We start from the raw sequence: 12178 nt of genomic DNA, 5'->3' as shown, positions 1-12178 counted from the left end.
GCCACAGTAGAGGAGGTTCTATCATGATCTGGAGTGCTTTCTCCTTCATGAAACAATGGAACTTCAGGTTATACAGGGGCATCAAACAACGGCTGGCTACATTGGCATGTTGGAGAAAGCATCCTTATTGACTAAAGACCCTCGCTTGTGTGAAAATAATTGGATCTTTTAGCAGGACACCGCTGCAATCCACAACGTTTGCAGGACAAAATACACTTTCATGTGAAATAACGTGATTCTTTTGGACCATCCAACGTGTTTGTCCAAACTGAACCCCACTGAAAATGTTTGGGGGTGGATGGCAAGGGAAGTCTATAAAAATGGATGTCAATTCCAAACAGTGCATGATCTTCGTGAAGCTATCTTCAGCACTTGGAATAACATTCCAGTCAGCTTTCTGCAAAGGCTTATATCGACCATGCCAAAGCGAATGTTTGCAGTTATTCGTAATGACGGCGGTGCAACTCACTACAGAGACCTATTGTTGGGCATTTCCTACCCTGTTTAGGACTTCTGTTTGGTATGGTCTTAAACTTTTGACCAGCTACTATTTAGGCTAGTTTCATAGTGTTCACATTTTCCCTATTAAATGCTGTAAAAGTTTTTTTTATTTTCTCTTTTCTTATTTTCATCTTTCGAAGCTCTACTCAAATAAGTGGTTGAGTCTAACAACGCAAAATGCATATATTTTCTTTATGTTCATTGGCCTTAAAATTTCGGCCAGCAGACTAAACTAAACTAAACTAACGTGGCAGGGGTTCAGTTTAGAGAGAGAGAAATCAGAAGAGTTCTCTCTCCAACTGGGGTGTTCAGGAACTTTATAGTTCCTCTTCGTCCCCTTACGTGAGAAATGTTTTAAAATATCCATGGAGTTTTTACTTTATTTTTAACATTTCAAAAATATTTGTGAGTGAGAGAAAGGACGGGAGAACTGGACGAAAGCAGCGAAAGTGAAGTGAGCCAGACTTTGGCTCGAGGATGGAGAACCCTAGCGGCTGGCGAATTGGTTTTTAAAATTTACTGTAATTGATTAGATACCCTTGACTGGGTAAACGGCCCTTTTCAGAATGAGGCTGGGACCTACAGGTCCGATGCCAGAGATTTTGCTGTGGGGGGAAACGGGAGTACCCCGAGAAAACCCACTTTCACGGCCTGGGCGCCGAATAGTCTACAGACCGTGCCCGGAAGTAGCTGGGAAAGAAAAAAACAAAAAAAACAACACAAAATTAATAAAAAAAACAAACAAAAAAAAACTGATGAACTACGTTGATGGTGTACGTGAAAACTGTTAGCTGCAGTCTTGTAGATCGGGTGGCAATTTCATCATGAACTTGTTTCCACACTTGAAGCCCATTGGTGCAACTGAGAAACGTGGCTTTGGTGGTGGAACTACTGGCTGTTCTTCTGTGAGTTGTTCTTCGCTGGTCTGTGATGCTTTGTTTCTTCTCGAGATTTTGGTTTGAGTTTTCTGCGTGGAGGTAGATTGTTTTCGGTTTGTGCTGTCGCGTCGATGGTTATCTTCGTAATGGTTTGAGTCTGGCTGGTTGTTGAGTTCTGTGGAACTGGGATAGAAGTCTGGCAGGAACTGTCCTTTTTCTTTCTTGAACTACTGCAACTTGGCGTGTTGCCAACAATGGGTGTTGTCTTCTTCTGAGTCGGGTTGTCTGAATCCGTCTTCGTGTTTCTTCTAATACGGTCTGGAATCGGCGGTATTTTGGTATTTTCCTGTTGGAAGATTTCCGTTGGTTGTTCACGATATCTGGGTGCTTGGTTTGAACCATTCTTGAGTGGTCGTCGATGTGGGCGTTCGGCTCTAAAATGAAATATATGATAATAGCAGCCATCTCGTAAAATACAGTCGGCACTGTACTTCGATGTTGTCACTATCTTCATGAAGTGTGTGGGATGATTACTGTTCTTAGAATAAATTCGATGAACTGCGTATACCTTGGCTTGTATTTGGGGTTCTATGGTTTGTCTAATTTCTTCTGGTTGAATTGATGGGTCGACGCCCCTGAGGAATACAGAATAAAGATTGACTGGACTTTTCGTTGGGGAACAACTTACTTTAAATTCAGTGTTCCATGGCTGGCACAGATAGGTTTGGTCTGCAGTAGTGGCTGGTTGGATGAGGATTCCTCCCCGGCGTAAAATACGGGTCCTGGACGGTTCGATGGTTGCCCCAGGCTTGGCTCTGGCGATCAACGTGGCGACTTGGTGCGGCGTGAGGTTCGGCGGTAAGCCGTCGACGATTACAGGCGGCACTAACGGCCTGACTGGCGAGGATGAACGTTTCGTTCTATTCAGGAATAGCATATTGGCACGTCTGACTTGCTCGGTGGCTAGCTCAGCTCGGCCAGCAGTGTATATATATATATATATATATATAATATTCATAACTGGATGATTCATTGTTAGACATTTTCTAGAACGATTAAATTAAAACTAATTTGGCAAAATAGATTGAACATATGTCACGAACTTGCTTTATTTCGAACAAAGCATAATAGAAAATTAAAGAGTTAGTTACTTACTTTTTTTCAGTTTGTTTTAATACAAAAGGTAAATTCAGCTAGGAGATTTTAATTGTGTCACATGCATTTCTAGGTATGCGAAAAAACAACGTGTCTTTTAATCATATAACAAGAAATATGCAAGCTGCCTCCAATAGATACAATAAATATGACCGTTATACGATATGCTCAAGTGGATGAGTAAACATTAACAGATGTATATATTAAACCTTATCTAACGGCCACACCGATATTTGATGGTACATGTACTGCTATGTGTACCAGAGGTGATATATATATGTCTGTCTGTATACGTAAATGAAAAACTAACCTTACTGTCACATACGCAAATTACTAGCCGCAAATTTTTCTCCATCACTATATATATATAACGCTAATGATATATTTAAAAATTATTATCGTGACCTTGTCTAATGTGTTCATAAAGCTGTGTATTTGTTTTCAATTCGCTATATATATAATCCGATTTATTTATTGTTTATAGTTTGTAAGTTAGGTTCAAACTGAATAGCCATATTATTAAAGTTTTCTTTGTATGTGAGGGTTTATATCCGAAGGATTATGAAAACTGTTAAAATTCACACTACTTGCTTGGGGGTTACCGCTATATATACTCTCACATCTGATCGGCTCACGTGTCGTCATCAGATCTATGTGATGTTATATACTGTTGATCTCAAATTTACGGCGTTTACTAATTCTAGACATTAGATGGTAACATTATTTACTCCAATACCTGTACAGAATACTTGACAAACCGCTATATATACTCTCACATCTGATCGGCTCACGTGTCGTCATCAGATCTATGTGATGTTATATGCTGTTGATCTCAAATTTACGGCGTTTACTAATTCTAGACATTAGATGGTAACATTATTTACTCCAATACCTGTACAGAATACTTGACAAACCGCTATATATACTCTCACATCTGATCGGCTCACGTGTCGTCATCAGATCTATGTGATGTTATATGCTGTTGATCTCAAATTTACGGCGTTTACTAATTCTATACATTGGATGGTAACATTATTTACTCCAATACCTGTACAAAATACTCGAAAAATCGTTTAACTTTTAGGAAAATGGCCCCTTGGTTGTTTTTAGACATCTTGTAACAATCTTGAAGATCTCTTATAAGTGCAATCATCTTGATTTATCTCAAGGGCATAGTACTCTAGTAGGGCAACTTTCCAGAAATACCAATTTGAATCACAACGAATCAATAAAAACCTCTCCATCACTGTCATACAGTTTTAGTTTACAGTTATATCACTAGTTCAGTTCGTTTCCCTTTCATATGGTCATCTAGCATTTCCTTTGTTTTACATTAGTTCACAATTCAAAGTTCATTGGGTACCTAGTGATCACCAACATACAGTATGAAAACAAGTTGGTCAAACAGTAAGTTTATCGACGTTTATTTGCTACAGAGACTCTGGACCTAGTTTGCAAGGCTTTTATTCACAAAAGGAACTTTTAAACCCATCACTTACACACACACAAATAACTATTTTATGAGAAGCATTATTCTCTATAAAGATATATTTTATATTGAAACTGTTACAATATCGACTATACATGTTTTCGTTTGGCTCTCCTATTTTTCCGGCCTGGCATAGCCTAAAAGTTAAGGCGCTTGGCTTGCGATCTGTATGACACTGGATAGAAACTCTTCATTGAGGATGCTCGCAATTTCAGCTGTGGGGAGCATTATAATGTGAGGATAAATCCCAGTATTCGTTAGTAGAGAGTAACTCAAAAAATGGTGCTAGCCGGTGTTGACTTATTGCATTCCCTCTGGTCTGTTACGTCAAAATTAGGAACGGCTAGCACAGATAGTCAGTCCACAAGTATGTAGTTTTTGTGCAAAATTTAGAAAACAAAAAAGTAGAATTACTCTTGTCACTGCGCAGTTGTAGTGTGTATTTTACAACCGTAACTTCTTACAAGTATTTTTTAAACATTATAGATTTTCATAATCCTGGCACTGTTGGACATAAACAGCGCGTAGTGACATAGGTTTGGATAAGAGCACACATATTAGTGAGTCAGAAGTAATTCAATAAGTAATAGAAACTCGGTGCCGAAACACTGATGGTTTAAGGCCATTATTAATTATTCTCAAGTTCTTGTAAAGCATTAGAGTTTACTAAATACAAATATTGTTATCTAATACACATAAACTGCATGAATTATTTTCAATCTTATCCAGTTCATAGATTTCATATTGTCGTATTTTACAATGATTTTACAAACTGTTGACATTACTCATTACTAACACAACTATAACACCATAGCGTTGCTTTTGTAACATTTGCCCTCTTAATTTCTTAGACTGTCATTAAGAACAATAGAGAATCCTCAATAGCCGTAGCTATAATTAGATCTCATATCGGTTGTTATACATTATATCTCGGACGAGTGTCCGGTTTACTATGTTACATAAGTTACGCGTTACGATTTCAAATAGTCTGAAATTTTAATATTAATTTAGAAGCCAATTTAATGTCAATATGTACCAAATTTATTATATTTGCCAACAAGATTGATACACATAATTTTCTTTCTTAACACAAGTGTATTTTAATATACAATATACAAACAACAATGCAATTTATAATAACGGCTATTACAAACAATGGTTTATATACAACAGTTTAAAAACGTACAGACAATACTGAGTTTTATATCTCGTCTGGAACTGAACCTTTTATTGATGGTTCATGGAGAGTGAAGTAAGTCTACATTAATACGAGGTCTGTTCAAAAAATACGCGGACTGACGTCATAAAACAAAATGTACTTTATTTAGAAGTTACAGGTCTGGAACCCCTTCAAAGTACTCTCCTCCCCAACGCACACACTTATCCCAACCGTGTTTCCACTTGTTGAAAAAGTCCTGGTACGCTTCTTTTGTAATGTCCTCCAACTCCTTCGTCGCATTTGCCTTAATCTCGGGAATCGTCTCAAATCTTCTTCCTTTCAAGGGTCTTTTGAGTTTGGGGAACAAGAAAAAATCGCAGGGAGCAAGGTCAGGTGAGTAGGGGGAGTGGGAAAGAACAGTGATCGAGTGTTTGGCAAAAAACTCACGAGTTCTGAGGGCTGAATTTCGCAGCAACGCGGTGCATCTTCAATTTTTCGGTCAAAATCTCGTAACAAGATTCAACTGATATCCCACACTCTTCAGCAAGCTCCCTGACAGTTAGACGTCGATTTGCCCGCACCAGGGTGTTGATTTTGTCGACGTGTGGATCGTCAGTTGACGTGGAAGGACGTCCAGGACGCTCATCACCTTCAATGGATTGTCGACCATCCTTAAAACGTTCATGCCACTTGAAACATGCCGTACGCTTCATAGCAACATCACCGTAAGCCGTGTTAAGCATAGCAAAAGTTTCAGTCGCAGATTTTCCAAGTTTAACACAAAATTTCACAGCAAGTCGTTGCTCCTTCAGGTCATTCATTCTGAAATTCGCCAAACGAAAAAATCGCACTTCACTTAAAACCGCGTAGCTAATACACAAATGAAGATATCTGCAATCGGGAAATGGCGTGGTAATCAGCTGATCTGTGCGAACCTAGCGACACCAAGCGGATTCCCCTTGAACCAACCTGAGCCGCGCAATTCAAACAGTCCGCGTATTTTTTACAGCCCTCGTACACAGGTGCACTTAGTGGGAACGCTAGCCAGCTCTCTTCTGGTATAGTCTTACATAAGTTTCTTACAGCTGAAGTTACATAATGTCTTCGTGAAAATACTAACGTTCGAAGTTAATTTTCTACAATTAAACTGTGTGTAATGTTCGAAATTTATCTAGCCAAATATCTGTAGTTTTCCGATTAATAAGCGTTTATCCCATATATAGCATTCGTGATTTATAGTATACGGACTGTAACGGCCCAACAATATTAAACTGTTTCTTGGCGCATCGATTCATAAACTTTTAGGATGAGGTTCTCGAAAGTTTCGGTTATCAACAATATTTGAAGATACGCTAGTGTTTTCGTAAAATATATATTGTTGATTTTTGCTCTCTAGAATCTTTTATAAATTTAGTGAATAAGCATGACTTGAGCAATACACATTACACACATTTCTAAATATATATTAAACTGAAACAAATATTGGTATTAAAATAATATTAAACCCGTTAGATAGTGAAGAGATGAATCTCTGAGCTAATAGTTTGTACTTGGAAAAAACTCAAAGCCATTATATAAGTCGCCATGCTGCAGCTAAAAAACTAAAAATACATTACTATTGGTCTTTTTTTTATAATGTCATATTTGAAAATGAACACATTTTGGATTATAGTCATTCAAACACAGTGGAATATAAAGATATATTTTTCTCCTACCCAACATGTCCGTCGATGGAACAACGGTAAGTTTAAAGACTTACAACACTAAAATCCGGGGTTCGATTCCCTACAATAGATGCATCAGACAGCATAATGTGGCACTGCTCCAAAATAAGTGATAAAGAAACTAAAGCACCGTTGTATTAAAATTGTATATTAAAACGAAAACTTCAGGTCAACCTTTGTATTCATTTAGATAAAACACCCACAAACTGAATAATGGAGTAAACAAATCAGCACTACTTTCTGTAGTGCCAAAGTGCTTCTCGATTTCCTCTGTTGCATTTTAACTATTAACTTCCAGCTGTTCTCAGTGAGTTGAGATCTGGGTTTTTGCTTGTCCACCGTAGTGTTTTGATTATCTTTCTTTTTAAATAGTCCTTCATCTAAAGCAATGAAATAAAAGCTAAGAACGCCCGCTGGTTAAGACACTTGACTTACAATCTGAGAGCTACTGGTTTGAATCCCAGTCACACCCTTTCAGCTGTAGGAGCGTTATAACGTGATGGCTAATTCCAATATATGTTGGAAAAGTGGTAGCCCCACTTAATTAGGGATGGCTAGCACAGTTATCTCTAGTGTAACTTTGTACAATATTCAAAACAAACCAAAACCTAAGAAATATTTTCAATACATAAATAGTGAAATTCCCTTTTTATTTTACGTCTTCTGTGTGGAGTGCAAGAATATTGCTATGTTTTTATCCTTGTGACAAGGAGCAGAGCCATCGTGGAATGTACAATGGTCAGCTCCACTGAAGCGATGAGTGGTAGCCCCACTTAATTAGGGATGGCTAGCACAGTTATCTCTAGTGTAACTTTGTACAATATTCAAAACAAACCAAAACCTAAGAAATATTTTCAATACATAAATAGTGAAATTCCCTTTTTATTTTACGTCTTCTGTGTGGAGTGCAAGAATATTGCTATGTTTTTATCCTTGTGACAAGGAGCAGAGCCATCGTGGAATGTACAATGGTCAGCTCCACTGAAGCGATGAGTGATCTCGAGAACAAGGGCTCGAGAATCTCAAAAACTTGTCGACATTGACAGTGGCTCAGATAAAACCCAGATGTCTCAAATTCCGGCCAGAGATGCATTCTAATGTTACCTGACACTGCGGATGTTTCGCGGCTGCATTCAAACATGCTGGATAAAACTCTTCTCTACATCGACGTCGTACAGAATGCTTCCCATAAGACTTGTGTGGCTGAGCTTTATCCCTCTGAGAAGTTCACATTGCTTCAGCTCGCTGCTATGGAAGCTTCTTTCTTACCCCGTCCCTTCTGTTGCTGTACAAAGTCAGTCTGTCTATAACTTTTCACCCGGTAGTTCACAGTAGGCTAGTTAAATTTAATTATTTTAGCGATATACCTTGTTGAAGTCCCTCTTTGCTTAAAGAATCAATGACATTTCCTGTCAAATTAACTTGCAGCTCTTGGCTACTTTGTAGGAGATAGGCTTCTGAAGTGATTCCCAGTAAGAACCTCTACTTACAGCCCAAAGACAGCTGATACAATACCCAATCAGCCAATATAGTTGTTGATGTAAGAATTAAACAGGGCCTCAAAAGAAAGAAAAAAGAATGATTTCTAAGAAAAGTGTAAGAATCTTGAGAGATACTATACTTTTTTTCCATCAATGTAAGTTGTATTACCAAACCAACAAACGAACTGGTAGTATGGTTTTGAATTTAAAAAATTCTTCCTTGACTCAAAAGGCTAACAGCGCTTTACCATTCCTAAGTTTTAACTGATAAATCAGAAGGAAGGCTAATTATAGGTGATCGTATAATGATTTTTTCCACGGCTTTAACAGCCCCAAAATGCACAGTGAGTGTTTAGAGGTAACAGGGCACGAACCATGGATCATCTGAATTACAGTTCATGCACGCTAACTATTAGACCACGCTCAAACCGACTGTGTATGCAAATCAATGTAGTTGGAAAGGAGTTTTTTTTGTGAACAATCTTATTAAACCATGATTGTTCTTGAAAAGCCATAAAATGAATGCACCATGTCTGAAACTATCTAAAGATCAACCCACCTGACCAAGATGGGTGATAATTAAAAGATATAAAAGAGATAATTAAAAGTTGATTCCTCACATCTAGGTTCCAATGAAGATGCTTACACTTACTGAATTGCGACATTTTGAGGTCTAGAGCAGCCAAAACAATATTGACATGTCTAAACATGTTTCATGATCTAAAACTATAACTTTTATCTGTCTTAGGATTGTTATTAATTCTGAGCTTTAAAAACTAATTTCACCAAAACACTAGACTTATCAACTAGTAGTTAGTCAATATAATTTTACGAAGCCTGAAATTCATTAATGCGCTTATAGGATTAGCATTTTAGGACATAAAAACTGATTTAAGACAAAATACGATGAATCCAAAACTTAGCCCGCGCTTCACTGTCATTACTTGTTATCACTGAAGCAGTAATTCTAAAAAAATAAAATAGGAAAACCCGGCATTTTCATTTAAGTATAAAGGATCACTTCTCTTGGTAAACAGTCATTGTTTCGATTTAATTAGAGTTATGATCATTTCTTTAAAAACTGTAGCACAATTTTTAACTTAGTTTGCATCTGTAACATATATTTCAGTAAATAAGGTATATGTTTCACACACACATACATATAGATACATTCATTTATCATATATAACTCAGAGTGATGTTGACAGTAGTCTTTAGAAGAAATTTGTTTTAGAGAGACCACGTAATATACACCTGATTAAATTTTACATATTATTTCATTCTATATATAGGTTTAAACCCAACAACAATGACAATGTCAAGAAACCTAGACAAACCGTTGTCTGAGCATTTACAAAATATTAATTTGTTACTTGCCAATTTTTGTCGTTTGGTCAAAGAAAACTTAAAGCATAAAAATTCAATTTAAGAATGTAAACATAGTAATAGACTTTACAAAGGGAACTAAATTAAGACTATAGTCTTTATTTCTGTCAATCTAAATTATTTGTTCTGTAACGTAACAGGAAGTATAATAGATTTTACAAAGTTTACCACCTATAAAATTTAAACACATACAAAGTTAAATTTTATGCGTTTTTATTCAGTAACAAGATTGGAAATTTTCATTTTGAGAATGTGAAACATCTGTGCCTGATAACTTTATTGTACTCTTAGCTCAGAAAAAAGTTAATAACTAATCATATCGTTCTACGTAAACATTTCTTCAGGATTTGATGCACGAATGAAATGTTGTGCTGCAAGCCATGTTGCAGGAAAGAGATGTGTCACAAGCAGCCATTCTTATAATCTTTAAACTTACATTCATGGAATCTTTAGTTACTGGATCTAAAGATACCATTTATCAATAATAAATAATAGTTAGGACATCAACTCTCCATAATTACCCTTGTGTATCTTATATGTTATTTTGATTAACTCAAAATTAACAGTATAAATTCATTTCGTCTTCTTATCAGTTCTTATCTGAACAGTATGATTACAGTTTATTGTGTCAAAAATAACGTATTTCTGCTCTGAATATTAGTTAATATCTTATTAACATTTTCTGTCTATCACAATTAAGTTTTCCTTACCTAATCTCGCCTCTCTTCAACTTTCCATGTTTAGCATCAACTTACCTTTTGATTTATCAATTACATTTTCTTTATAGTACACATTCGCCATTCGAAAGCACAAACGTGTGATCACTACATTAACTATAACCAGTGAAACAAACCTGAGCCAAGTTTGGTATTTAATGGTATCAAAGTAAACCATGGTTGTTAAGACACCCAGAAAAATTATTTTGCCAACTTTGCCATGTTATTTTAGGAATAGCGCTGTATTTGGTGATAATTACTTCTGCACAAATTTTATGTATATATAGCTATCACCAAATAATTTATATACATTTTCCTAATCAGTTAACTTTTCTTTTTCACGACTACAGTTTTTATAGATGCTTTCAGCGTCATTATGTTTGAACTAATCACTTGTCTTCACCCTGCTTAGCAGTGTTTGATTTTAAACATAATTCTATCGATTACAGCGATAATCTTACTTGTTGATCGTGTGATGTAAATCAGGCATAGTTACAATAGTTGGAGAGTAGTTTGAAGAGAAGTAAAATACTTGACTGAAATATTTGTTATGGCGTCAGTAACAAATATGTAATCTCGGGTAAGCAAATTTCACTAATACACTTTCTCTGTAAAAGCAGAACATTTAAAGCACTACTTATTTAAGCACAACATGATAGTTATAAAGACAAACTTACTAAATTTCAGGCGATATAGAAATAGTCATATCTCCCTATGACAACGTTAGTCCTAGTTGATTTTCTTATACGTACACATATACTTTTATACCTGTCAAAGTCTAATTACTTAGAAACTTACATTGTATGTGCGAAATGCATTTCAACTTATCAATGGTGTAAAGGTTTTGCAGACTATATACACTAGAGTCAACGTTTATATTCCCGTTTCCCAAGCGTTGTTTCATTGATAAATAAACGAGCTAGTTTCCCAAGTTTTGCAACCTAAGATGAGGCCATTGGCAGTCTGTTCATGTTTTTATGACCACAATTCAAAATTCCACATCTCCTCAAACAAACGAAAAATGGTAAATATCTATATTTATACTTAGAATAGAAACAATCTTCCTACTCAGGCTCTATAATAACAGTTTTGATTTCAGAATAAAAAAAGGAAAGCAAAGAAACTTACCAAACGACTCTTTTTTGGCGTGATTAACGTTTCTTATCAACATGACGTGAACAAACACTTCTACAAGCGTCGTGATAAACGAAAATCTACCAAATAACGAAATATAGGTAATAGTATTAAACTTTTTAAATACAGAAGGTTTAAAGAAACGAACTGAGAAATATCTATTATTGTCAGAGATTTTTTCTCTCTCAAGTAAAGTGGGAAACATTTAACACATTTATAGAAAAATAGTTTTGTACCAAACTTGTACCTACTGAATTCCCAATTTAGGCACATTCGGGCACTATTACCAATTAACAACGTGCAAAGTATTCTGGAATAAAAGTTATGAAAAGAAAGATTTAGCCTACACTTCGTTGTCTTTAAGGTCTGGTATGGCCTGATGATTATGGCGCTTATCTTGCTATTTGTAGGTTATGAATCCGAAACTTGTCACTGAACATCTTTACCTTTTCAGCCATAGGAGCGTTTTACGTTACGATCAATCTCACTATTCGTTGGTAAAAGTGTAGCCCAAGAGAAGGCGGTGGGTAGTATTCACTATATACTTTCCTCTAG

At 36.2% G+C, this 12178-nt stretch overlaps 1 protein-coding gene across 5 annotated transcripts in view; it reads right to left on the bottom strand.

Annotated features, from left to right (window-relative positions):
• Positions 1 to 11713, bottom strand: part of LOC143230328 (integrin beta-PS-like) — an 88940-nt gene extending 77227 nt beyond the window's left edge. For 2 of the 5 annotated variants that reach the window (XM_076463682.1, XM_076463684.1), the window contains exon 1: positions 11618 to 11712. In XM_076463682.1, coding sequence (XP_076319797.1) covers positions 11618 to 11660 — 43 coding nt within the window. In that variant the 5' untranslated portion in view covers positions 11661 to 11712. Of the gene's footprint in view, positions 1 to 11166; positions 11470 to 11617 lie in introns of those variants that run through there. The other 3 variants (XM_076463686.1, XM_076463685.1, XM_076463687.1) reach the window with 3 other exon arrangements.
• Between the last annotated feature and the right edge of the window lie 465 nt (positions 11714 to 12178).

This window comes from Tachypleus tridentatus, chromosome 10 (genome assembly GCF_004210375.1).
Source record: "Tachypleus tridentatus isolate NWPU-2018 chromosome 10, ASM421037v1, whole genome shotgun sequence".
NCBI classification, from domain to species: domain Eukaryota; kingdom Metazoa; phylum Arthropoda; class Merostomata; order Xiphosura; family Limulidae; genus Tachypleus; species Tachypleus tridentatus.
Note: the sequence above shows the minus strand (reverse complement) of the source record. Positions and strands in the feature narration are given on the sequence as shown.